This window comes from Gadus morhua, chromosome 14 (assembly GCF_902167405.1).
Source record: "Gadus morhua chromosome 14, gadMor3.0, whole genome shotgun sequence".
NCBI lineage: Eukaryota > Metazoa > Chordata > Actinopteri > Gadiformes > Gadidae > Gadus > Gadus morhua.
In genome coordinates this window covers 2233317-2260816 of record NC_044061.1, presented here as the reverse complement: position 1 = coordinate 2260816, position 27500 = coordinate 2233317, and the positions used below count along the sequence as shown (strand labels likewise).

Here is a 27500-nt window from a genome sequence, read left to right as displayed (position 1 = left end):
GAATGTTGATGACACAACGCAGGTCGCCGCCCCCTCACGATACAGCGTTACGTCTATACTTCCTCTCCACGGTAACGTGGGGCTGTGTGAGAGGCCTGACCTGTGACCTGTGCCCCCCCCCCCCCCCGCGGTGCAGAACCCCCCGGGGATCCTCTCCATCCTGGACGACGTGTGCGCCACCATGCACGCAGTAGGCGAGGGCGCGGACCAGACCATGCTGCAGAAGCTCCGCGTCGCCATCAACTCCCACGAGCACTTCAACAGCTGGAACCAGGGCTTCATCATCCACCACTACGCCGGCAAGGTACCCCCTCCTCCCTCCGCCCTCCTCCTCTGAGTCCGTCACCACGGCGACCACAGCATCCATCCTAGAGGATACATCAAGGCGGCATGCGGCTCAGGAGGTAGAGCGGGTCGACTGGTAACCTGAAGGTTGCTAGTTCGATCCCCGGCTCCTCCTAGCCGAGTGTCGTGGTGTCCCTGAGCGAGACGCCTCACCCTGACTGCTCCTGACCAGCCGGCTGTCGCCCTGCGGGGCTGACTCCGCCGTCGGTGGGTGAATGTGTGTGTGAATGGGTGAATGTGAGGCAGTGTTGTAAAGAGCTTTGAGCGGCCACTGGTTAGAAAAGCGCTGTGTAAATGCAGTCCATTTACCATTTATCAGAAGTTCAGTCTTTATCTGATGGGGTATCTGTGGACGCGGCAGCCTGGCGATCTCATGTTCCCTCCAGATGGGGGCCAGCCGCGCGGCCAGTTCTAACGAGCTGTGTCTCAGAGTCTCGGGGGAGCACGAGTTCAGTCCGGCGCTACGTCCAACAGGAAGAACTCTGTTGACTCGATCTCTAAAGGAATGCACCCGGACAAACCTGTCGGGCGCATTCCTTCTGTTCATGCTCCTCTTCGTTTTCACTCTCCCACACCTTTTTTTCTTCTGTCATTTTCCACGGGCCACCTGCTGCCAGGTCAACAGCACACACTCCGATAATAATTAACTCCAGGTTATCATTCTTTCTCTCTACCCCTCTCTCCCTCTCCCCCCCTCCCTCCCTCCCTCTCTCCCCCTCCCTCCCTCTCTCCCTCCCTCCCTCTATCTCCCTCTCCCTCCCTCTCTCCCCCAGGTCTCCTACGACGCGGAGGGGTTCTGTGAGAGGAACCGTGACGTTCTGTTCAGCGACCTCATCGAGTTGATGCAGAGCAGTGAGATGTGAGTGGACCCTCTGGGGGTGTGAGTGGACCCTCTGGGGGTGAGGGTGGACCCTCTGGGGGTGAGGGTGGACCCTCTGGAGGTGTGAGTGGACCCTCTGGGGGTGTGAGTGGACCCTCTGGGGGTGAGGGTGGACCCCCTGGGGGGGGGTGGACCCTCTGGGGGTGAGGGTGGACCCTCTGGGGGGGGGGTGGACCCTCTGGGGGTGTGAGTGGACCCTCTGGGGGTGAGGGTGGACCCTCTGGGGGGGGGGTGGACCCTCTGGGGGTGAGGGTGGACCCTCTGGGGGGGGGGGGGACCCTCTGGGGGTGAGGGTGGACCCTCTGGGGGTGAGGGTGGACCCTCTGGGGGGGGGGGGGGCCCCCTGGGGGTGAGGGTGGACCCTCTGGGGGGGGGGTGGACCCCCTGGGGGTGAGGGTGGACCCTCTGGGGGTGAGGGTGGACCCTCTGGAGGTGAGGGTGGACCCTCTGGGGGTGAGGGTGGACCCTCTGGGGGTGTGAGTGGACCCTCTGGGGGTGAGGGTGGACCCTCTGGGGGGGGGGTGGACCCTCTGGGGGTGAGGGTGGACCCTCTGGGGGTGAGGGTGGACCCTCTGGGGGGGGGGGGGACCCCCTGGGGGTGAGGGTGGACCCTCTGGGGGGGGGGGGGACCCCCTGGGGGTGAGGGTGGACCCTCTGGGGGTGAGGGTGGACCCTCTGGAGGTGAGGGTGGACCCTCTGGGGGTGAGGGTGGACCCTCTGGGGGTGTGAGTGGACCCTCTGGGGGTGAGGGTGGACCCTCTGGGGGTGAGGGTGGACCCTCTGGGGGTGAGGGTGGACCCTCTGGGGGGGGGGTGGACCCCCTGGGGGTGAGGGTGGACCCTCTGGGGGGGGGTGGACCCTCTGGGGGTGAGGGTGGACCCTCTGGGGGTGTGAGAGGGCCTTCTATTGTCAGGGGGCGCGTGGCTCTCGTCGAGCTCCAGACCTCCGAGTGCAGCCGGAGACAATGGACGCGTGCACTCCCACTCCCCAAGCCCCTCCCCCTGCCTTAACACACGGGGGGGCTGCGTGGTCTCTCCCCCCTGACCCCCTCCTCCCCCCAGGGTTGGGGGGGGGGGGGGGGGGGCATCGTATTAGAGTCAGTGACCATCTGTGCAAACAGCCTGCCTGTGTCTTCTCTCTCTCTCTCTCTCTCTCTCTCTCTCTCTCTCTCTCTCTCTCTCTCTCTCTCTCTCTCTCTCTCTCTCTCTCTCTCTCTCTCTCTCTCTCTCTCTCTCTCTCTCTCTCTCTCTCTCTCTCTCTCTCTCTCTCCCCCTCTCTCTCTCTCTCCCTCCCCTCTCTCTCTCTCTCTCTCTCTCTCTCTCTCTCCCTCCCCTCTCTCTCTCTCTCTCTCTCTCTCTCTCTCTCTCTCTCTCTCTGTCTCTCTCTCTCTCTCTCTCTCTCTCTCTCTCTCTCTCTCTCTCTCTCTCTCTCTCAGCCCACTAACCCCGTTCTGCTGGGGGTGTCTCACACCAGAGAGAGGGGGCTGTCTGTCTTACCCCCTCTATACAAGGCTTTACACAAATGAAAAAATCCCCCCCACACACATACACACACACAGTATACACACAAACGTGGTACTGGGACACATTGTTGCCCAGTCACACAATGGGCTTGGAGAACCTTGAGGAAGCGAGGAAGGAAACGCCTCGGACCTGAGAGTGGAGCAGAGCGCAGAGGGCGCGATCGCGCCTCTGTTGTCAGTGATTAGAGGATAACTCCACTCCTCACAAGCACAGAAGGCTTTTCATTTGATTCTCAGCGCTGTAATTGAGGCGTTTTAGACAGACTCAACAGTATAGCAAGGGTGTCTGGTCGTTGAGAGCCAAGTGGGAGCAACAACTGCACTTATCCACACGCTACAAACGACCGTCCACAAACGACTGAGATGTTGACACCAGGGACTTCTCTTTAGGAGGTGCTGCCATGTTGGTTTGAGGTCGCTGTCTTTAACCCACGAAGCCAAGACAAAGACAAGCATGTCCACTGACCGAGACAAAGACAAGCGCGTCCACTGACAGAGACAAAGACAAGCATGTCCACTGACCGAGACAAAGACAAGCATGTCCACTGACCGAGACAAAGACAAGCACGTCCACTGACAGAGACAAAGACAAGCGCGTCCACTGACAGAGACAAAGACAAGCGCGTCCACTGACAGAGACAAAGACAAGCGCGTCTACTGACAGAGACAAAGACAAGCACGTCCACTGACAGAGACAAAGACAAGCACGTCCACTGACAGAGACAAAGACAAGCACGTCCACTGAGAGACAAAGACAAGCGCGTCCACTGACAGAGACAAAGACAAGGGCGTCCACTGACAGAGACAAAGACAAGCACGTCCACTGACAGAGACAAAGACAAGCACGTCCACTGAGAGACAAAGACAAGCATGTCCACTGACCGAGACAAAGACAAGCATGTCCACTGACCGAGGCAAAGACAAGCACGTCCACTGACAGAGACAAAGACAAGCACGTCCACGGTCACTTCTCCGATCCTATGATACAACCTGAAGAAGGACTTTGCTCAATTGAAGTTTTTTACGGAAAAGCCTTCGATGGCTGGTTCCTAAACAGACGTTCCTGAAGGGCTTTTCTGAAGTGCAAATTACACACTGATGTTTTGAAGATGTTGAAAACGCGTCGAACCGTTAACGTTGATATCATTTGTTCCAACATTTCAAGCGACGTGACAACCCTAAGCCCTATTGGCTCTCTCTGCCTGTCCTGACCCATGTCCCGCCCCCTCTCCCCATGCCCCGCCCCTCTCTCCCTATGCCCCGCCCCCTCCTCCAGCTCCTTCATCAGAGGTCTGTTCCAGGAGAACCTGAACGCCGAGAAGAAAGGCCGGCCTACCACAGCAGGAAGCAAAATAAAGGTAGGTTAACCTGTCCGTCCGTCTGTCTGCCTGAACCTCCCCTTCTCCTGCTGCCGGGACACTTTAGGGTAGGTTACTGTCCGTCTGTCCGGACTAGGTAAACCTCCCCTTCTAATGTTTCACATCCTCCTGTGTCCACACATCCGGAACCTTCCCTCTTAAACTGCGTCTACATTTACATCCAGTACATGTTGCACGAATGACTACGCGTACGCAAACATGTTCAATGCTTAAATCTCTCGGTCGACAGAAAACCACCTACAGCAGACCCCTGCTGCTGTATCATTGTCCTTTTCTCACTGCCGGTTGTTCTCGCTCTGCAGAAACAAGCCAACGACCTGGTGAGCACGCTGATGAAGTGCACCCCCCACTACATACGCTGCATCAAGCCCAACGAGACCAAGAAGCCCCGGGACTGGGAGGAGAGCCGGTAGGTCCTTGGTTCCATGCTGGACCACCGTCACATCTTGTCCCCATCCTAAAGGCAGTTGTGCTTCATACTTTCATACTTCAGTCCCAACCAGCGTTCTTTTTCATGCCCGCTGGTGTGATGATAAATGTTCTTTATTTATACCGCACTCCTCTAACCAGTGGCCCCTCAAAGCACTTCACAACATTCACCCATTCACTCACACATTCACACACCGACGGCGGAGTCAGCCACGCAAGGTGACAGCCAAATCGTCAGGAGCAGTCGGGCTGAGGCGTCTCGCTCAGGGACACCTCCACACCCAGCTAGGAGGAGTCAGGGTCGAACTAGCAACCTTCCGGTTACCAGCCAACTCGTTGACCACCCAGCTTGTTGTTTTGTCCTGGCGAGGATGTTGTTATTCTCCTTATTCTATATTGTGGTTTCAAAAAGCACCTTCCACAGGAAGTGCCCGATCCCGCCTCCTTCTGGTTCCGCTTCCTCTCCCTTTCTGCTCCGATCTTCGAGCCCGGGCACTTAATGTACTAACGGCGGGTGCACTCTTATTGTTTAGGCCCTGATCCACTTCCTGTTGCCAGCGGGCTACGGGCAGGAGTGCGTAATTAGCCACGGAACCACTCATGGACAGGAAGCCCAGACACATTGAGTCATCCCAGAGCGCTTTGTTACAGTATGATGAATCATAAACCAGCAGGATATTACCTCTCCACTCTGAGGGCAGCTGAAGGTGTATAAGAGGAGGGTGTGAGCGTTCTGAAGCATCGGCAGTGAGACCGGGGACAGAATGTGTGAATAAATCACCTGACTCGTTATTGATAGTTTTATAACGAGTCGGGAACACCACGTAGTTTATCACGGGTGGAGCAAGTGACTCAGGAGGCAGAGCAGGTTGGCTGGTAACCGGCTCGTCCTAGCCGAGCGTCGAGGTGTCCCTGAGCGAGATGCCTCACCCTGACTGCTGCTGATGAGCTGGCTGTCGCCCTGCGGGGCTGACTCCGCCGTCGGTGTTTGAATGTGTGTGTGAATGGGTGAATGTGAGGCAGTGTTGTAAAGGGCTTTGAGTGGCCACTGGTTAGAAAAGCGCAGTAAATATATGCAGTCCATTTACTATTCCCATCAGTGAAGGTTCCAGAGTGTGGTGATTCTCTCTCTCTCCGGCCTGTGTTGTGACCCTCTCTCTCCGGCCTGTGTTGTGACCCTCTCTCTCCGGCCTGTGTTGTGACCCTCTCTCTCCGGCCTGTGTTGTGACCCTCTCTCTCCGGCCTGTGTTGTGACCCTCTCTCTTCGGCCTGTGTTGTGACCCTCTCTCTCCGGCCTGTGTTGTGACCCTCTCTCTCCGGCCTGTGTTGTGACCCTCTCTCTTCGGCCTGTGTTGTGACCCTCTCTCTCTGGCCTGTGTTGTGACCCTCTCTCTCTCCGGCCTGTGTTGTGACCCTCTCTCTCCGGCCTGTGTTATGACCCTCTCTCTCTCCGGCCTGTGTTGTGACCCTCTCTCTCCGGCCTGCGTTGTGACCCTCTCTCTCCGGCCTGTGTTGTGACCCTCTCTCTCTCCGGCCTGTGTTGTGACCCTCTCTCTCTCCGGCCTGTGTTGTGACCCTCTCTCTCTCCGGCCTGTGTTGTGACCCTCTCTCCCCGGCCTGTGTTGTGACCCTCTCTCTCTCTGGGTGGCTGCTCCAGGGTGAAGCACCAGGTGGAATACCTTGGGCTGAAGGAGAACATCAGAGTGAGGCGAGCGGGCTACGCCTACCGGAGGGTCTTCAGGAAGTTCCTCAACAGGTGAACTCCACCGACTAGAACTCCATTAATGATGGGCCATTGTCATCATCAAGTCTCTTTTGTTTCTCTCTCTCTGACATCTTGGGGTTTCCCTCCGTCTCATAGCGTATAATTGTTCTATTATAATTATCTTACAGTGATTGTCTAAACCTCTATCGCTGTTGTGTGTGAAGCTATAGTGAGTCCCTGTTGTTTCTCCTCAGGTCTGTTTGTGTGTGAGGTCAGTGTTGTTTCTCAGGACTGTGTGTGAAGCTATAGTGAGTCCCTGTTGTTTCTCCTCAGGTATGCGATCCTCACCAAGGAGTCATGGCCCACGTGGCGTGGCGAGGAGAAGCAGGGGGTTCTCCATCTGCTGCACGCGGTCCACATGGACCAGGACCAGTACCAGATGGGGCGCACCAAGGTCTTCATCAAGGCCCCGGAGTCGGTGAGTCTGCAGCACAGGATGAAGGTCGAGCAGAGAGCCGGACTAGAGGTTCTGTGTTTGGAATGGAGCCCAGACCAACGCTTTTCGTTCTCAAAACATGTCCTGGGATTTAGAGATTCTGAAAGCCGTTGCTGGGTTCAAATCTCGTTGGTTTGAGAACATCAAAAAAAGCTGTAATCTGATTGGATGTACCTCTAGGGGGCAGCGTCACCCAGGTCAAAGTTTAAATAGATAGATCATTGAACGCAGCAACGAGGTTTAAACCCGAGCTGTGTCCAGGGTAGGGTCCAGACGTGGTGGGCTCTGAAGTCTCCCAGGACACATAACGCCTCGGTGAGAGAAGACTACAAGGAAATGGATGGAAAGCTTCCAACTAGGAGCTGAAATAACAATGAAGAGGTTGAAGATGACTTAACCTGTTAACTTAATGTAACTTAATGTAACATAATATAACTAAATGTAACTTAATCTAACCTAATGTAACTTAACTTCTTTAAAGAGGAGGTTGGCCTACAAAGGCCTTCTGTGTGGGAATCAAACCTCTGACGCATCAGATGGTCAAACATTCTCAGTCTCAGTCCCAGTCCCAGTCCCAGTCTCAGTCCCAGTCCCAGGTACGACGTCAGCACTGGGAACAAAGCCACACACACAAGCACCAGTGCTGTGTGTCACAGAGCCGGTGTGACGTTGTAAGAGGCACCTCCTCCTCCTCCTCCTCCCCTCCTCCTCCTCCTCCTCCTCCTCCTCCTCCTCCCCCCCTCCTCCTCCTCCTCCTCCCCCCCCCCCTCCTCTCCTCCTCCTCCCCCCCTCCTCCTCCTCCCCCCCCCCCCCCCCCCCTCCTCTCCTCCTCCTCCTCCTCCTCCTCCTCCTCCTCCTCCTCCTCCTCCCCCCCCCCCCCCCCCTCCTCCTCCTCCTCCTCCTCCTCCTCCTCCTCCTCCTCCTCCCCAGTATTCCTGTTCCCCCTGCTGGGAATGAGAGCTACACTTCAGGGAAGTCTGTGAGGCCATGTATTAGCATTTGCACACATCATGCACACTGAAGCATGTATACCACACTATAAACTACACGTACACACATACACATTCTATAAACTACACACACAGCGGTCTTAGTGTAGAGGAGGGTCATATGGAGCTGTTGCTGAATGCGTTCACTCATTCACTGCCAAGAGGCGACCCCCTCCCCCCCCCCCCCCCGCAGATCACCATGGTTACAATCGTAAGGTCGCCATGGAGAGTCAGCGGGCTAATGAAAGCTAAATATCACGCGAGCCTGGTGCTGAAATAAGTTGACAGCCCATGAAAACAGTCGTCCCTGCGTGACAGACAGGAGGTCATTACTTCACGGCCCGTGCGTCTCAGCCCGCCTGCAATTAGACGGCTTTGTGATTCTAAGACGCTATCACGGAGGGTCGAGATGGGAGTGAGAGTCTGCCGGGGTCGGAGATAAAGAATCAGTCCAGTGACGTAATCACCGGGATCTGAATAAATAAAACACACTTGTGTGTGGTGAGGCTATGGGGTCTGTTTTTAGACGGTTCTGTTAATGTATTGTGACTATGGGGGCTATGATTCATGCGTGTCAGGGCAGTGGTGATATGTAGGGGCAGGATGTTTAGTCTGGGAGGGGGGGGGGGGGGGGAAGGAGAGGACGCCATGTTGTGAGGCCCAAGAGGAAGAGGAAAGCTAATGCATTAGCGGAGATGCTAGTCTTGGTCTGGGGAAATGTCCCCCATCCAAGTTAGTTACTTGGATGTTTTTACGATTTCAATCAAACATTGTTTGACCGTCGTATTATTTCAATTACAAAATAACATTCAATACACACGCACGCACGCACGCACACGCACGTACACACACACACACGTCCAGACGTCCACAAGTGCATCATGATGGTATCTTTGCGTATCCCGGGTTCATGTGTGTTCTGTTGTCCGGGCGCTTGGTCGGACGCTGCTCTGTGTGTTAGCTCTGTGTTGCTCTGTGTGTGTGTGTGTGTTAGCTCCGTGCTGCTCTGTGTGTGTGTGTTAGCTCGGTGCTGCTCTGTGTGTGTTAGCTCCGTGCTGCTCTGTGTGTGTGTGTGTGTTAGCTCCGTGCTGCTCTGTGTGTGTGTGTTAGCTCCGTGCTGCTCTGTGTGTGTTAGCTCCGTGCTGCTCTGTGTGTGTTAGCTCCGTGCTGCTCTGTGTGTGTTAGCTCCGTGTTGCTCTGTGTGTGTGTGTTAGCTCCGTGCTGCTCTGTGTGTGTGTGTGTTTGCTCCGTGCTGCTCTGTGTGTGTGTGTTAGCTCCGTGCTGCTCTGTGTGTGTTAGCTCCGTGCTGCTCTGTGTGTGTTAGCTCCGTGCTGCTCTGTGTGTGTTAGCTCTGTGCTGCTGTGTGTGTGTGTGTGTGTTAGCTCCGTGCTGCTCTGTGTGTGTTAGCTCTGTGTTGCTCTGTGTGTGTGTGTGTGTTAGCTCCGTGCTGCTCTGTGTGTTAGCTCTGTGTTGCTCTGTGTGTGTGTGTGTGTTAGCTCCGTGCTGCTCTGTGTGTTAGCTCTGTGTTGCTCTGTGTGTGTGTGTGTGTTAGCTCCGTGCTGCTCTGTGTGTGTTAGCTCCGTGTTGCTCTGTGTGTGTGTTAGCTCCGTGTTGCTCTGTGTGTGTGTTAGCTCCGTGATGCTCTGTGTGTGTTTGCTCCGTGTTGCTCTGTGTGTGTGTGTTAGCTCCGTGCTGCTCTGTGTGTGTTAGCTCCGTGCTGCTCTGTGTGTGTTAGCTCCGTGCTGCTCTGTGTGTGATGGTCTGACCCCCTCCGCCTCCACAGCTCTTCCTACTGGAGGAGACCAGGGAACGCAAGTTTGACGGGTACGCCCGGACGATCCAGAAGGCCTGGAGGAAGTACATGGCCCGCAAGAAGTACGTCCAGATGAGGGAGGAAGGTAAGCCCCCATCCATTGAACAGCCACCGGTTGGACTCCTTCCGTTCTTTTTAGTTTCTTCCTTTAAACCGATCCTCTCTGGTCTCCCCAGCCTGCGACCTGCTGGTGAACCGTAAAGAGAGACGGAGACACAGCATCAACAGGAACTTTGTGGGCGACTACCTGGGCATGGAGGACCGTCCGGAGCTCCGACAGTTCCTGGGCAAAAGGGAAAAGATCGACTTTGCGGACAAAGTCACAAAGTACGACCGGCGATTCAAGGTAAGGTCCGGGCTGGAGGCGGGCTTCACTGAGGGCTCATGTTCATGTTCTGCTTTCACCGCAAAATGTCTTCGTCTTATTCTCCTCCTCCTCCTCCTCCTCCTCCTCTCTCCAGCCGATCAAGCGGGACCTGATCCTGACCCCTAAGTGTGTGTACCTGGTGGGCCGGGAGAAGCTGACGCAGGGCCCTGAGAAGGGTCAGGTGACGGAGGTCCTGAAGAGGCGGATCGAGGTGGAGAAGATCCTGGCGGTGTCTCTGAGGTGAGCCTCGTGGTCCCCGTCCGCCCGCCGTCGGGATGCCCTCGAGGTCGCAACACGTGTCTGAGGAGGGAAGACTTTAGGGCTAGTCATGCTCTGTTCGATTGTTACAATCAGCAATCCTTTTGTGGATACTTTGTGGATATCTTTGTGTATTCTTTATGTTACACAAACGTACATTTGTTAGATCAAAGAGCCATGAACTATATTTCATTTAGATGAACACTAGTAGAAGCCAATAAGTAGGAACATGGCTATGTCAACAAAACTTGTCAACAAGGCAGCAATATGATTTATGATTATTAAAGGCCTAAAGGCTACATGGTCATGAATCTCTCTCACTCAACAAATGAAAGGTAACCGTGCAGTGGCTCTCCCTGGTGGTAAAGACTTGAAGTTCAACACCAACTAACTACTCATGGGGAACGGCCTTTTACAGAACTAACCTGATAACAGGCAGTATCAATACTAGTCAGATTCCTTTGAGTTGCTAAACCCCAGTAACCCTTTTAATGGCAACATTATGCATTTGATCTGTTTTTGGTTTGTCGTTCAAATCGGGTCTTTCATTGCGACCTCATTTGATGCCATCAGTTTACTCTAAGGTCTTAGTGGAGTCTTAGTGGCCGAGGGCCATGGTTTGATGTAAGCTCATATTGACCTCACAGGGAAAGCACTTCTGTCCTGAGCACCACTCTGACTGAGGCCGGTGTGTTGCGCTGAACTTTATTAGAAACCATACGTTTACCTGTGTGTGTGTGTGTGTGTGTGTGTGTGTGTGTCTGTTTCTGTTTGTGTGCGCGTGTGTGTGTCTGTTTGTCCGTGTGTGTGCGTGTGTTTCTGTGTGACTGTTTGTCCGTGTGTCTGCGTGTCTTTTTCTGTGTGTGTGTGTGTGTGTGTGTGTGTGTCTGTGTGTCCGTGTGTCTTTTTATGTGTGTGTGTGTGCGTGTGCGTGCGTGTGTGCGTGTGTGACCGCGTGCGTGTGTGCGTGTGTGTGTGTGTGTGTGCGTGTGTGCGTGCGTGTGCGCCCCCCAGCACCATGCAGGACGACCTGCTGATCCTCCACGAGCAGGAGTACGACAGCCTGCTGGAGTGCGTCTTCAAGACGGAGCTGGTCAGTCTGCTGTCGCGGCGCTTCGAGGAGAAGACCCAGAGGACGCTGCCGCTCAAGTTCAGCAACACGTAAGAGCGGGGGTCGTCACGGCGACTCGAGCCGTCGCTGGGCCGCGCGGCGGGAACGCGGGAGGAACGGCCGGAGGGCGGGGCCCTCAAGGCCTATCAAACACAAGCTCTCATCCATACTATAATAACACCAAACACTACATTAACATCCCATCCACCCAGGCCTCCAGAGTTGTGTTGGATGGAGGGCCCCGCACTCCATCCAACACAACTCTGGAGCCCTGGATGGATGGGATGTTAGAACCTGTTAGTGGGGACGTTAATGTAGTCAACATGTCCAGGGTTTGATGGTATTAGAGTATGGAAGAGAGCTTGTGTTTGATAGGCTGTGATGATAGTATATATAGTATATATATAAATATATATATATATATATATATATTACATTGTGTGTGTGTGTGTGTGTGTGTGTGTCTGTGTCTGTGTGTGTGTGTGTGTGTGTGTGCCTGTGTCTGTGTGTGCGTGTGTGTGTGTGTGTGTGTGTGCCTGTGTCTGTGTGTGCGTGTGTGTGTGTGTTCCAGGATGGAGCTGAAGCTGAAGAAGGAGACGTGGGGGTTCCTGAGTGGGGGGGGGTCTCGCCAGGTGACGGTGGTCCAGGGTCAGGGCGACGCCGCCGTGCTGAAGCCCTCCAGTAAGACCCTGCAGGTCAGCATCGGGCCGGGACTGCCCAAGACCACCCGTGAGTACACCCCCAACCCCCAACCCCCCCCCCAGGACCGGTTAACATCGACGCTGACAGCCTCCTATTGTCACCTGTGTGTGTGTGTGTGTGTGTGTGTGTGTGTGTGTGTGTGTGTGTGTGTGTGTGTGTGTGTGTGTGTGTGTGTGTGTGTGTGTGTGTGTGTGTGTGTGTGTGTGTGTGTGTGTGTGTCAGGTCCCAGCAAGAAGAGCTTCTCCCACCAGGGCCGTTCCTCCAGGACCCACCAGACCACCCCGGCCAGGGCAGCCCCCGGCCCCCCAGGTAGGGGGACCAGACAGACAGACAGACAGACAGACAGACAGACAGACAGACAGACAGACAGACAGACGCCTATTATAACAAGACATAAAAAGATGAATAAGTATTTACAAAAACTGCATTAAACAAAAGCAAATAATAACGTAATAATAATGATATAACACTCCTATAATTTATAACAAGCGTTTAAATATAAATGCTGAGGTTAAGTATTATTTAGAAACAACAACAACAGCGGCGAGCTAAAGCTTCAGCGCTACGCCAGCTAGCTCACAGACGAGCGTCGCCGTGGCAACCGTAACCGAGCGGCCTCGTCGCCTGACGCTCGTCACTTCCTGTCTCCGCAGCCGCCCACCAGAATGGCGGCCCCAAGAACACCAACCACCTGGCCAGCCAGAGGAACCCCCAGAGGCCCCCCCCCTCCGCGGGCCGGACCCCCCAGCCGGGCCTGCCCAGCGGGCCGGGCCAGCCCCGCGGCCGGGGGGGCGGCCGGCCCCCCACGCAGCCCCCCAACCTGGACTGCCTGAGGGTCCCGGAGCAAGGCGCCGCAGGGTGAGGGCCGGGGGGGGGGGGGGGGAACACCTTCAAGGCCGTCGTTGGCAGGATGTCATTTATTAGGAAACATTGTGCATTATAGAACTGATTTGAGACACGCACACAGACACACGCATATACACAGACAGACACAGACAGACACACGCAGACATAGACACACACACACACACACACACACACACACACACACACACACACACACACACACACACACACACACACACACACACACTGTGAGAGTGTGTTTAAACCCAAAAGTAATCACCAGGCAGTGTCTTGCTATAATTTGGCCAATGTATTCCTTTGTAGTCATGGCGACAGACGGACAGCTTCCAATGGAGGAATGTGAGTTTGAGTGTTCAGTGTTTTGGTGGCAGCTGGTTTCTAGATTAGCTCTGTGGTGCGCTGTTCTTCCTGTAGTCCATTAACATCTGATAGAGGTTCACACCTTTCCTAACACTAATGATCTGTCTAAGGGAACGGGGACGAGACTTGATTCTGTACCGCTCTGTCTCCGGAACATTCGGCAGAAGATGCTTTCATTCACCCACACACGAGACAACCCAGAAGACTCCTATCTTCTGATTGTAGATTGGATTTCTTTTTTCTCAGAACATCTCTAACTCGTAGTCCTTCCTTCTTTCTGAACAGAAACGGCCTTGGTTATAGATGAGCCGTGTTTCAATAAGGCCATTCATGAATTCAAAGATCCCTCAAAGATCTGCCTTTCAAGTCTCAGATCTTTCATGTTTCATCAAACGTTTTTGGTGAAGCCTTTTCTCACGCTAGGGAATGTAATGTGTAAACCTTTATACAGCTGTTATATATTATAACCTTATGATGTGCTGCACTGGGGATCATTACCTTGACATTCTACTGGGGCTGAATCAGTGCTCGGGAAAAAGCTCTCTGCTAAAAAGTCTCAAACGTCAATGGTCTAGGAGAGGTCAATGTGCACCCTCTAGTGACAGCGCTGCCATCTGGTGGCTGCGCGGTAAACGACCAGTTTACAGATAAGATAATAAGTCGTTTTTTTAATTTCAGTGTCACTGCAGAAAGAACAGGACACTAGAATGAAAATAGATAAATAAAGAATAAACACTGCAACGAATAAAACACAAAGATTATAATCGACATACCCGACAGGAGTAGCATCATGAGGGAAACGTCTAAAGGGTGAGCTCCTCTCTCTGAGCCCTGTGTCGGCGTAGACACCAAACCAACCATCCTGCTGCTCTCCCTCGTGTCCCCAGGGCCCATCGGCCCTCCGACAGCCGGCCGGCCCCGGGCGGCGGGCGGCCCAAGCCGGCCCCTAAGCCCCGCCCCCAGGTGCCCCAGTGCCGGGCGCTGTACGCCTACGACGCGCAGGACACGGACGAGCTCAGCTTCAACGCCGACGAACTCATCGAGATCATCAAGGAGGGTGAGAACCGCTCTGAACGCCGCAGGCTGGGGACACAGGCCTGCTCTGGTCTCAGGGTTAGGGTGAGTGTCAGGGGGCTCAGGAGGTAGAGCGGGTCCACTGGGAGCCGGAGGGTCGCTGGTTCGATCCCCGGCTCCTCCTAGCGGAGTGTCGAGGTGTCCCTGAGCGAGGCGCCTCACTGCTGATCCTGCAGAATCCTCTTAATGTTAAATAAATGTAAATCCTATTGATAGACCATGGCCAGCCGCTGTGGTTCTGGGGTCTAGACCCTGATGGTTCTGACGGTTGGTTCTGAGGTTCTGACGGTTGGTTCTGAAGGTTCTGACGGTTGGTTCTGACGGTTGGTTCTGACGGTTGGTTCTGAGGTTCTGACGGTTGGTTCTGACGGTTGGTTCTGACGGTTGGTTCTGAAGGTTCTGACGGTTGGTTCTGACGGTTGGTTCTGAGGTTCTGATGGTGGGTTCTGACGGTTGGTTCTTACGGTTGGTTCTGAGGTTCTGATGGTTGGTTCTGACGGTTGGTTCTGACGGTTGGTTCTGAGGTTCTGATGGTTGGTTCTGACGGTTGGTTCTGACGGTTGGTTCTGACGGTTGGTTCTGAGGTTCTGATGGTTGGTTCTGACGGTTGGTTCTGAGGTTCTGATGGTTGGTTCTGACGGTTGGTTCTGACGGTTGGTTCTGACGGTTGTTTCTGAGGTTCTGATGGTTGGTTCTGATGGTTCTGACGGTTGGTTCTGAGGTTCTGACGGTTGGTTCTGATGGTTCTGACGGTTGATTCTGACGGTTGGTTCTGACGGTTGTTTCTGAGGTTCTGACGGTTGGTTCTGATGGTTGGTTCTGACGGTTGTTTCTGATGGTTGGTTCTGACGGTTGTTTCTGAGGTTCTGACGGTTGTTTCTGAGGTTCTGATGGTTGGTTCTGACGGTTGGTTCTGATGGTTGGTTCTGACGGTTGGTTCTGACGGTTGGTTCTGATGGTTGGTTCTGACGGTTGTTTCTGAGGTTCTGACGGTTGGTTCTGACGGTTGGTTCTGAGGTTCTGACGGTTAGTTCTGAGGTTCTGACGGTTGGTTCTGAGGTTCTGACGGTTGGTTCTGACGGTTCGGTTCTAAAGGTTCTGACGGTTGGTTCTGACGGTTCGGTTGGTTCTGAAGGTTCTGACGGTTGGTTCTGAGGTTCTGACGGTCGGTTCTGAGGTTCTAACGGTTGGTTCTGAGGTTCTGACGGTTGGTTCTGAGGTTCTGACGGTTGGTTCTGACAGTTGGTTCTGAGGTTCTGACGGTTGGTTCTGAGGTACCGACGGTTGGTTCTGACGGTTCGGTTCTAAAGGTTCTGACGGTTGGTTCTGACGGTTCGGTTGGTTCTGAAGGTTCTGACGGTTGGTTCTGAGGTTCTGACGGTCGGTTCTGAGGTTCTAACGGGTTCCTTCTGTGCTCCTCAGACGCCTCTGGCTGGTGGACGGGGAGGATCAGGGGGAAGCAGGGCCTGTTCCCCAACAACTACGTCAGCAAGATCTAGGAGTCCGGGAGGACTTCTGTATGAGGGACGGAGGGGCTGAGGACCCCCGGAGCGGACCCCCTCGGAGAGGGCCCCCCGCTGTCCACCCACCCCACCACCACCATGTGGTCGTCACTGGGGGCCCATCTGGCGTCATGTGACCCGTCTGAGGTCATGTGACCCGGATGTCCGCAGGCTGAACTTGGTGTGGGGGACGGATTTTGGCTTTCAAACCGAGCAGACTTTTTACCTTTTACTGAAGGGACGACATCAGCTTCCCCATGAGTACCAAAGAGTACTGAACAAAACTATTTATTGTATTTATAGCTTTATATTTTTCTCGACTGTCTCGTTACACTTTTCTAAGCTCAGTGGTGTTGAAGCGTCCTCTGTTCAGCGGGCGTCTCGGTCTGCTGTCACGTTCCTCCTGTTTTATTCTGAAATCATGTAACCAGCGGGAGTAAAGTTTCTCTGTGTGTGTCAGTGCGGTTTTTGTTAAGTTGCTGTATTTTAAAGCCATGAAGTGATGCTGATGGTGTTCTGGAAGATGATTATTTCACTGTGTTCTAGAAATAGTTTTTTATTAAAACTTATATATATATATATACACCATATCTCCCAAACCGAACAGATTGTGTCTGTTGAGCAGATGCATCCAAAGAACGAGAAGGCAGGAATCAAAGACTAGTCGACGCGTTGCTGGGGAACTTTTTAGCCAGTAAATGTAAATTTCTTGATTGTCCGTATCATATTGTCCAGGTTTTTGTATCGAAGAAATTTTTAAATTGCAAATTCCACACACACTGACCGTATTCTGGGTGTCGTCTGTGGTTGAAGAGCACTTTACTGGGATAGGTACTATCTTGGGGACACCAACCTACTCATTTGGTCATATCACAGCCTATGTATCACATCGATGAAGGACAAATTGCCAAACACAATGCAAATAGCCGAATTTATGAAGAGAATAACTTGTTTACATGGAAATATTGTGCAGGCCATTTTAGATTGATTTATGTATATCTGTTGATATCTAGGACATGTTTTGTTTTTGGGTTCAAGTTTAATTCTGTCGTATATTTTCTTTCTCTTGATATTCTGCCTTCCTGTTTGGTACCTAGAGCGATGTGTGATTGATGCTGTTTTTAACAGACTTCATTGGTTCAGAGAATCCAGGTGATGTTGGGTTTAATCAGTCTCACAATCATTTCAGACAAAAGGAAAGACTTTTACCTTTACTTTGCTTCAGCTTCACTATGTCTACCCTCCTTTTGCACTGCCGTTGCATTAATTTATCATTCGGTCATAATTTAAGAGCTCGGACACCTGGGTCATCCTGACTGACAGCTGTCACAGGGCTCAGCGATATCGAAGGTTTGATGCTGGATGTCGACACATCTTTGTGCAATATGAAAAACACCAGTTGGATCTTTTAATAAAGCATGTTCATGTTGCAAACCTTACGGTGTGTTGATTGTAATGGGCTATTGACTTATTGTACGTTGATGTCGAAATGTACTTTGACAAAGTAGTGAAACTAAAAAAACAACTTTTGACGGTTTATCATGTTTATATTTACCTTATTCACTTCTGTGCTTTAATCTTCAGCATCAACATGTTTTCATTTAGAGTATTCTTATATCTCACCATTTGCAAACGGTTTGTTATAATGTAAAGTACAGAATGAGAATAGGCAAAAGGGTTCTAAGCATCGATACTAATTGCTGGCTTATGTTTCATGTTTCATATGTGTTGATGTAGAAGTTATAGCAGAGCTCATTACACTTTCATCCTCAGTGAATAATTTGGCGAACTATAACATCTGATCAATCTGAGGGTGTTTTCTCCACCCACTCGTATGTTCCAAAGTGTGTCGAACAGACATGAACTCAGTAACTTGAAACCCAAACGATCACAGAGGAAGGAGCACTCAAGAAAGAGTTATCCAAGTTTATTAATATTATTTTTTAAAACTAATATAAATCCCACAGAACATAATCGTGGTTCCAGTCGGCCATGAGTCCATGAATACCTGCTTAACGTACTGCTCCCCAACACTCATTCAAAATGTTAGTTCTCTTCTTTATTAATATTCATCAAGAGTGGAAATACATGGCCTCAGCACACCGTCAGATTCACTTTTGCACCCATAACTTTTTCTCTCTTGTGCAAGTATATGCAAGTGAGTTAGTCAAGAATTATATTAGTACTATCTTTTTTTCTCCAGCAGTGAAAAGAAGACTGCCGCATAACTACAGAGAGACAAGAGACTACAATGTTCTGAATCCAAAGAATAACGCGCCATCGATTCCGTGTTTGTGCCGTGTCCTTTCCCCTCCACACAGTCTTCATCAACATCAGGTCACCACCAAACCCAGTCTCTGTCCCAGAACGATGAAGACCTCGAGCAGGCCCCACAGAGAGCTCCTGTGTCTACGTCGGTGAGGAACGGCACCGGTACGACCCCTGCTAACGTGTGTGTGAGGCACTCTGCCTGCGACACAGAGGGGAGGAGACCTCTTGGAACATAACAAAACAAACGACGAACTCTGAACAGATCCCCGTCGCGCCGAGAACCTGGAGCCAGCGACCTTCCGCCCCTCAGGCTCCTCCTCTGAACCCGTCAGTTCGTGTCCGTCTCGCTCAACGGAGGGGCGAGGAGGGGGAGGAGAGGGGGGACAGGGTGGGGGGGGGTCACGCTGGCTAGGCGTGTGCATAATGCTGGGAGTGAACGTGTGAGCATTGGCAATTATTCCAACTGTAAAAATACTGGGTGTGCACGTGTACAGCAGACGATACCTTAAACGGATTCTTCCTCGCTAGGAATGTCTTGATTCACTTTAAGAAAATGTCCCGTCCACTAACAATCCACATCTTCTAAAAACATAAACTAATCCATACACTGATTGGTACGATGAATCCCGCAATGTCCTGCAAACAGAGGCCGACATTGAGATCCGGTAAAGCAAGGCATCACGGTCTACAGGAACGCTTGTTTACCCGAGCGGCTGCGAGCGGCGCCCGCCTGGTGTTGGCATGGCGCCCGCCAGGTGTTGGCATGGCGCCCGCCAGGTGTTGGCATGGCGCCCGCCAGGTGTTGGCATGGCGCCCGCCAGGTGTGCAAAGGAACGCATCGCAAGGAGACATGCATGACGACGGAGGACATGACACTGGAGTTAACAATCAAAAGCTACATAAAAGCTTTTATAAATACAATAAAAATTTAAATCCTTAACGAGGAGTTCTAGCTTTGTGTGAATATGTGACGGCTGGCACTCTGGGCTCATTGTTTTAGTCCGACGTTCTTGTCTCTCTCTCAGATTCCGAGCTGCACGGGTCATTCATGCCATCTTTGGTTGACTGCAGTACTGAAGAGAAAGTCGAAAATGATAGAATCAAGGAAATCAACAGATAAAAAGAACATTTTTTTGTAGCGGGACCAAAGGGGCCGTGGGGGGGGGGGGAGCATCAACTTTCGGCCGACAGCTGGGCCTCGATGTCCACCCGGCAGATGGGGCACTTCTTATTGGTGAGCAGCCACTGGTCCACGCACAGCTGGTGGAACAGGTGCATACAGGGGAGGCGTCTGGAACACAGGTTACACGGCGTTACACTCTGGGGTACGCCGCAGAATAGCGTCTACTGTAGGACGTCCCAGGTGTAACCCTTCTGCAGCATTAAGCAGATCCTGGGAGAGACTCTGACTCAATGCATCTCGTTTTTTGCTATACGACACGAACGCACAGTTATTTTACACTTCACTCGGAATGTAAATACGACATAATAAATGAAATAGATTAAATTCAAATATTTATCATTTTGGACAATTTATTTGTGTGTTCTAAATACATGAATATAAATATGATATTATGTGGTTTGCCACCAGCAGGGGGCAGAAGGCCATGCTGGGGTATTTCTGGGAGTATGTTGAGTGCCAAATGTCCTCCTCCGAGAGTCGTCGTCGAGGGGCGGTTGATTGCAATGCCTCTGGGTCCAGACTCCTCTGGAGTGTGTGTGAGTGAGAGCGCGCGTGTGAGCGTGTGAGTGTGTGTGTGTGTGTGTGTGTGTGTGAGTGAGAGCGTGTGTGTGTGAGTGTGTGTGTGTGTGAGTGAGAGCGTGTGTGTGAGTGAGAGCGCGCGTGTGAGCGTGTGAGTGTGTGAGTGAGAGCGTGTGTGTGTGAGTGTGTGTGCGCACGTGCAGGCGTGTGTGCCCTGTGCTGCTCACCTCACGTCCTCCCCCTCCTCAAGGATAGACAGACAGATGGTGCACTTCTCCTCCGTGTCCTCTTCGTCCGCTCCCTCCTCCTCCTCCTCCTGCTTTCCCAACAGCTTCCTCTGTGGAGCGGGGGTCCAGAGAGACCGGGGTTAACACCTGCAGCTCAGCCCCCACCACCACCACCACCACAACCAACACCACCACCACAACCAACACCACCACCACCTCAGACCTCCACCACCAAGAGAGTGTGTGTGTGTGTGTGTGTGTGTGTGTGTGTGTGTGTGTGTGTGTGTTGGGGGGGGGGGATGTCACAGAGCAATAAGGATAAACTGTGTGTACTGGAGCCCTGCTTGACTACAACACACAGGTAAGGTAACACAGGTAATGTCCACAGTGTACCTGATGTGTCTGTATTAAAGGGGTCATAGTGTCTGTATTAAAGGGGTCATAGTGTCTGTATTAAAGGGGGCATAGTGTCTGTATTAAAGGGGTCATAGTGTCTGTATTAAAGGGGTCATATTGTCTGTATTAAAGGGGGCATAGTGTCTGTATTAAAGGGGTCATAGTGTCTGTATTAAAGGGGTCATAGTGTCTGTATTAAAGGGGTCATAGTGTCTGTATTAAAGGGTCATAGTGTCTGTATTAAAGGGGGCATAGTGTCTGTATTAAAGGGGGCATAGTGTCTGTATTAAAGGGGTCATAGTGTCTGTATTAAAGGGTCATAGTGTCTGTATTAAAGGGGTCATAGTGTCTGTATTAAAGGGGTCATAGTGTCTGTATTAAAGGGGTCATAGTGTCTGTATTAAAGGGGTCATAGTGTCTGTATTAAAGGGGGCAGTGTCTGTATTAAAGGGGTCATAGTGTCTGTATTAAAGGGGGCATAGTGTCTGTATTAAAGGGGGCATAGTGTCTGTATTAAAGGGGGCATAGTGTCTGTATTAAAGGGGTCATAGTGTCTGTATTAAAGGGGTCATAGTGTCTGTATTAAAGGGGTCATAGTGTCTGTATTAAAGGGGTCATAGTGTCTGTATTAAAGGGGTCATAGTGTCTGTATTAAAGGGTCATAGTGTCTGTATTAAAGGGGTCATAGTGTCTGTATTAAAGGGGTCATAGTGTCTGTATTAAAGGGGTCATAGTGTCTGTATTAAAGGGGGCATAGTGTCTGTATTAAAGGGGTCATAGGGTCTGTATTAAAGGGGTCATAGTGAGTCTGTATTAAAGGGGTCATAGTGTCTGTATTAAAGGGGTCATAGTGTCTGTATTAAAGGGGTCATAGTGTCTGTATTAAAGGGGTCATAGTGTCTGTATTAAAGGGTCATAGTGTCTGTATTAAAGGGGTCATAGTGTCTGTATTAAAGGGTCATAGTGTCTGTATTAAAGGGGTCATAGTGTCTGTATTAAAGGGTCATAGTGTCTGTATTAAAGGGGTCATAGTGTCTGTCTTAAATGGTCATAGTGTCTGCATTAAAGGGGTCATAGTGAGTCTGTATTAAAGGGGTCATAGTGTGTATTTTATTGTTTAAAGGGGTGATATCATGCCACCAGGTGTGAGTGTGATAAGCCATTACAAGCTGGCACGTCCCTGTGCCGGCTTGTGGACAGTCCACCTGGATGTACGCTGGGTAGATCGGTCCACCGAGCTACCAAGTGGACTGTAGCAAATTATGCTGATCTATCCATCATACATCTAGGTGGACAGGCCCACTAGTGATGTCACTAGGGCACAGGGAAAGGCAGGTCCTCTAACGGCTTCTAACGGCTGATCACACTCACCCCTGGTGGTATAATATCCCCCCTTTAATCACAAAAGCCGGGCCGTATGCTGGCAATATGGACGCGGGAGATGGCTCAGAGGGCAACAGACCGACTGTCTACATTTTCCTCCTCAAGACACACATGAATGTTACAGTCCAGAGACTAGATCCCCCCCCCCCCCCCCCCCCCAGACCACTCGTACTGTAAATGTGAGCAAGAGACATGATGGATTCCAAATTGATTTGTTCTGATTTTTCTCACCGATTCTGGGGTTGCGGGAATATTTTTCCCAATAGATGACCATGCCTCAGGGGTTAACTGTTCCTCAATGACTCTCTCCAACACCTTCTGTATTGGGTGGCAGGGAGTTAGATTCTTACTGAAGAACACACTTAAGGACAACTAGAGCAAACCCTCGGTCTAATGACCGCGTTGAGGAGGCTCCTCGGGCAAAAAAAGAAAGAAGTCAAGGACAAGAAGAGCAGCAGTGCTCCTCGCTCCTGCACACAAACACACACACAACCACAACCACACACAACCAGACACACACAAACACACGAGGGGGCTCACCTTCTTGTACTTGTGGGGGTAGGTGCACCTCTCGATGGTCCCCTGAGACGCCCCCCGGTTCACGGTGCCCAGACGCTCCTCAAGGTGCAGCAGGTCCTGGGAACACAACACCACCAACGCTTTACCGACGGTCCTGAACGCACCCCTTTACCGACGGCCCTGAACACACCCCTTTACCGATGGTCCTGAACGCACTCCTTTACCGACGGCCCTGAATGCACCCCTTTACCGACGGCCCTGAACTCACCCCTTTACCGACGGCCATGAACGCACCCCTTTACCAACGGTTCTGAACACAACACCACCAACGCTTTACCGACGGTCCTGAACGCACCCCTTTACCGACGGCCCTGAACGCACCCCTTTACCGACGGTCCTGAACACACCCCTTTACCGACGGCCCTGAACGCACCCCTTTACCGACGGCCCTGAACGCACCCCTTTACCGACGGCCCTGAACGCACCGCTTTACCGACGGCCCTGAACGCACCCCTTTACCGACGGTTCTGAACACAACACCAACGCTTTACCAACGGTCCTGAACGCACCCCTTTCAGAACATCCTGAACGCACCCCTTTACCAACGGTTCTGAACACAACACCACCAACGCTTAACCAACGGTCCTGAACGCACCCCTTTACCGACGGCCCTGAACGCACCCCTTTACAGACGGTCCAGAACGCACCCCTTTACAGACGGCCTTGAACGCACCCCTTTACAGACGGTCCTGAACGCACCCCTTTACCGACGGACCTGAACGCACCCCTTTACCGACGGTCCTGAACGCACCCCTTTACCAACGGTTCTGAACACAACACCACCAACGCTTTACCGACAGTCCTGAACGCACCCCTTTACCGACGGCCCTGAACACACCCCTTTACAAACGGTCCTGAACGCACCCCTTTACCGACGGTCCTGAACGCACCCCTTTACCGACGGTCCTGAACGCACCCCTTTACCAACGGTTCTGAACACAACACCACCAACGCTTTACCGACGGTCCTGAACGCACCCCTTTACAGACGGTTCTGAAGCACCCCTTTACCGACGATCCTAAACGCACCCCTTTACAGACGGTCCTGAACGCACCCCTTTACCGACGGTCCTGAACGCACCCCTTTACCGACGGTCCTGAACGCACCCCTTTACCAACGGTTCTGAACACAACACCACCAACGCTTTACCGACGGTCCTGAACGCACCCCTTCACAGACGGTTCTGAAGCACCTCTTTACCGACGGTCCTAAACGCACCCCTTTACAGACGGTCCTGAACGCACCCCTTTACCGACGGTCCTGAACGCACCCCTTTACCGACGGCCCTGAACGCACCCCTTTACCGACGGCCCTGAACGCACCCCTTTACCGACGGTCCTGAACGCACCCCTTTACCGACGGCCCTGAACGCACCCCTTTACCGACGGTCCTGAACGCACCCCTTTACCGACGGTCCTGAACGCACCCCTTTACAGACGGTCCTGAACGCACCCCTTTACAGACGGTTCTGAACGCACCCCTTTACAGACGGTTCTGAACACACCCCTTTACAGAACGCAGTTCTTACCTCGTAGGTTCTTCCAAAGCCCGCTATTCTAGAGGAGATGTAGCGGATGTGGGGGTAGGTCACTTCAGAGATGCCCGTGTGCTGCAGGGAGAACACAGAGGGAGGTCAGAGAAGAACACAGAGGAGAACACAGAGGGAGGTCAGAGAAGAACACAGAGGAGAACACAGAGGGAGGTCAGAGAAGAACACAGAGGAGAACACAGAGTCAGAGAGGAGAACAAAGAGGAGAACAGAGTCAGAGAGGAGAACACAGAGTCAGAGAGGAGAACACAGAGTCAGAGAGGAGAACACAGAGTCAGAGAGGAGAACAGAGTCAGAGAGGAGAACACAGAGTCAGAGAGGAGAACAGAGTCAGAGAGGAGAACACAGAGTCAGAGAGGAGAACAGAGTCAGAGAGGAGAACACAGAGTCAGAGAGGAGAACACAGAGACAGAGAGGAGAACACAGAGGGAGGTCAGAGAAGAACACAGAGGAGAACACAGAGTGAGGTCAGAGAGGAGAACACAGATTGAGGTCAGAGAGGAGAACACAGAGTCAGAGAGGAGAACACAGAGTCAGAGAGGAGAACACAGAGTCAGAGAGGAGAACACAGAGTCAGAGAGGAGAACACAGAGTCAGAGAGGAGAACACAGAGTCAGAGAGGAGAACAGAGAGTCAGAGAGGAGAACAGAGTCAGAGAGGAGAACACAGAGTCAGAGAGGAGAACACAGAGTCAGAGAGGAGAACACAGAGTCAGAGAGGAGAACAAAGAGGGAGGTCAGAGAAGAACACAGAGGAGAACACAGAGTGAGGTCAGAGAAGAACACAGAGTCAGAGAGGAGAACACAAAGTCAGAGAGGAGAACACAGAGTCAGAGAGGAGAACAGAGTCAGAGAGGAGAACACAGAGTCAGAGAGGAGAACAGAGAGTCAGAGAGGAGAACACAGAGTCAGAGAGGAGAACACAGAGTCAGAGAGGAGAACACAGAGTCAGAGAGGAGAACAGAGAGTCAGAGAGGAGAACAGAGTCAGAGAGGAGAACAGGGTCAGAGAGGAGAACACAGAGTGAGGTCAGAGAGGAGAACACAGAGTGAGGTCAGAGAGGAGAACACAGAGTCAGAGAGGAGAACACAGAGTCAGAGAGGAGAACACAGAGTCAGAGAGGAGAACAGAGTCAGAGAGGAGAACACAGAGTCAGAGAGGAGAACAGAGTCAGAGAGGGGAACACAGAGTCAGAGAGGAGAACAGAGAGTCAGAGAGGAGAACACAGAGTCAGAGAGGAGAACAGAGTCAGAGAGGAGAACAGAGTCAGAGAGGAGAACACAGAGTCAGAGAGGAGAACACAGAGTCAGAGAGGAGAACACAGAGTCAGAGAGGAGAACACAGAGTGAGGTCAGAGAGGAGAACACGCAGTCAGAGAGGAGAACAGAGTCAGAGAGGAGAACAGAGTCAGAGAGGAGAACAGAGTCAGAGAGGAGAACACAGAGTCAGAGAGGAGAACACAGAGTCAGAGAGGAGAACAGAGTCAGAGAGGAGAACAGAGTCAGAGAGGAGAACAGAGTCAGAGAGGAGAACAGAGTCAGAGAGGAGAACAGAGTCAGAGAGGAGAACAGAGTCAGAGAGGAGAACAGAGAGTCAGAGAGGAGAACACAGAGTCAGAGAGGAGAACAGAGTCAGAGAGGAGACCAGAGTCAGAGAGGAGAACAGAGTCAGAGAGGAGAACACAGAGTCAGAGAGGAGAACACAGAGTCAGAGAGGAGAACAGAGAGTCAGAGAGGAGAACACAGAGTCAGAGAGGAGAACAGAGTCAGAGAGGAGAACACAGAGTCAGAGAGGAGAACACAGAGTCAGAGAGGAGAACAGAGAGTCAGAGAGGAGAACACAGAGTCAGAGAGGAGAACAGAGTCAGAGAGGAGACCAGAGTCAGAGAGGAGAACAGAGTCAGAGAGGAGAACACAGAGTCAGAGAGGAGAACACAGAGTCAGAGAGGAGAACAGAGAGTCAGAGAGGAGAACACAGAGTCAGAGAGGAGAACAGAGTCAGAGAGGAGAACACAGAGTCAGAGAGGAGAACAGAGTCAGAGAGGAGAACACAGAGTCAGAGAGGAGAACACAGAGTCAGAGAGGAGAACAGAGTCAGAGAGGAGAACACAGAGTCAGAGAGGAGAACACAGAGTCAGAGAGGAGAACACAGAGTCAGAGAGGAGACCAGAGTCAGAGAGGAGAACACAGAGTCAGAGAGGAGAACAGAGTCAGAGAGGAGACCAGAGTCAGAGAGGAGAACAGAGTCAGAGAGGAGAACACAGAGTCAGAGAGGAGAACACAGAGTCAGAGAGGAGAACAGAGAGTCAGAGAGGAGAACACAGAGTCAGAGAGGAGAACAGAGTCAGAGAGGAGAACACAGAGTCAGAGAGGAGAACACAGAGTCAGAGAGGAGAACAGAGAGTCAGAGAGGAGAACACAGAGTCAGAGAGGAGAACACAGAGTCAGAGAGGAGAACACAGAGTCAGAGAGGAGACCAGAGTCAGAGAGGAGAACACAGAGTCAGAGAGGAGAACACAGAGTCAGAGAGGAGAACACAGAGTCAGAGAGGAGAACACAGAGTCAGAGAGGAGAACAGAGTCAGAGAGGAGAACAGAGTCAGAGAGGAGAACAGAGTCAGAGAGGAGAACAGAGTCAGAGAGGAGAACAGAGTCAGAGAGGAGAACACAGAGTCAGAGAGGAGAACACAGAGTCAGAGAGGAGAACAGAGTCAGAGAGGAGAACACAGAGTCAGAGAGGAGAACAGAGTCAGAGAGGAGACCAGAGTCAGAGAGGAGAACACAGAGTCAGAGAGGAGAACACAGAGTCAGAGAGGAGAACAGAGTCAGAGAGGAGAACACAGAGTCAGAGAGGAGAACAGAGTCAGAGAGGAGAACACAGAGTCAGAGAGGAGAACACAGAGTCAGAGAGGAGAACAGAGTCAGAGAGGAGAACACAGAGTCAGAGAGGAGAACACAGAGTCAGAGAGGAGAACAGAGTCAGAGAGGAGAACAGAGTCAGAGAGGAGAACACAGAGTCAGAGAGGAGAACAGAGTCAGAGAGGAGAACACAGAGTCAGAGAGGAGAACACAGAGTCAGAGAGGAGAACAGAGTCAGAGAGGAGAACACAGAGTCAGAGAGGAGAACACAGAGTCAGAGAGGAGAACAGAGTCAGAGAGGAGACCAGAGTCAGAGAGGAGTCAGGGGCCCATGCAGGCGTCCTCCTCATCCCCACGGCGTTCCTCCATGAGGCGCTCCTCACCATGAAGGGGATGGGGAAGTGGTGCAGCCGGGGCGGTTGGTGGTAGTGGGGCAGGTGGGGGTGCAGGTGTCCTGAGGGGTAGGGGGCCACGGCCACGCCCGCCTCGATGCCCAGCTCCCTGTTGAAGACACACAGCGGGTCAGCAGGTTGGTGTACATTAGTAGTAGTAGTAGTAGTATACGCGTTATTATCTTTATATGTGTTCTTGTCTAGGTTTCTGATTCTGTTCTATTACTCTGATGTTGTTTGTATGCGAGTATGAATGTGGGAGGGTGGGGGGGGGGGTCCTCTGACATGATGTACATCACTGCCTTTTGTTCTGTATCTGTGCTCTGTTAAGGTCAGCGGGGTTCTC

At 52.2% G+C, this 27500-nt stretch overlaps 2 protein-coding genes across 6 annotated transcripts in view; one reads left to right on the top strand and one right to left on the bottom strand.

The window, feature by feature from the left end:
• Positions 1-17238, top strand: part of myo1ea (myosin IEa) — a 39252-nt gene extending 22014 nt beyond the window's left edge. The window contains exons 14-29 of one of the 2 annotated variants that reach the window (XM_030376383.1): positions 137-304; positions 1119-1204; positions 4024-4105; positions 4429-4535; positions 6213-6311; positions 6594-6738; positions 9529-9643; positions 9735-9904; positions 10020-10165; positions 11198-11344; positions 11866-12023; positions 12219-12305; positions 12650-12854; positions 13167-13202; positions 14111-14280; positions 15720-17238. In XM_030376383.1, the coding sequence (XP_030232243.1) occupies positions 137-304; positions 1119-1204; positions 4024-4105; positions 4429-4535; positions 6213-6311; positions 6594-6738; positions 9529-9643; positions 9735-9904; positions 10020-10165; positions 11198-11344; positions 11866-12023; positions 12219-12305; positions 12650-12854; positions 13167-13202; positions 14111-14280; positions 15720-15796 (1998 nt within the window). In that variant the 3' untranslated portion in view covers positions 15797-17238. The remainder of the gene's footprint in view (positions 1-136; positions 305-1118; positions 1205-4023; positions 4106-4428; positions 4536-6212; positions 6312-6593; positions 6739-9528; positions 9644-9734; positions 9905-10019; positions 10166-11197; positions 11345-11865; positions 12024-12218; positions 12306-12649; positions 12855-13166; positions 13203-14110; positions 14281-15719) is intronic. The other variant, XM_030376384.1, reaches the window with a different exon arrangement.
• A 449-nt stretch (positions 17239-17687) lies between these two features.
• Positions 17688-27500, bottom strand: part of rnf111 (ring finger protein 111) — a 33323-nt gene continuing 23510 nt past the window's right edge. For 2 of the 4 annotated variants that reach the window (XM_030376385.1, XM_030376386.1), the window contains exons 10-15: positions 27146-27263; positions 23886-23966; positions 22319-22414; positions 22010-22096; positions 20000-20109; positions 17688-19361 (exon numbers count right to left, since the gene is read on the bottom strand). In XM_030376385.1, coding sequence (XP_030232245.1) covers positions 19244-19361; positions 20000-20109; positions 22010-22096; positions 22319-22414; positions 23886-23966; positions 27146-27263 — 610 coding nt within the window. In that variant the 3' untranslated portion in view covers positions 17688-19243. The remainder of the gene's footprint in view (positions 19362-19999; positions 20110-22009; positions 22097-22318; positions 22415-23885; positions 23967-27145; positions 27264-27500) is intronic. The other 2 variants (XM_030376387.1, XM_030376388.1) reach the window with 1 other exon arrangement.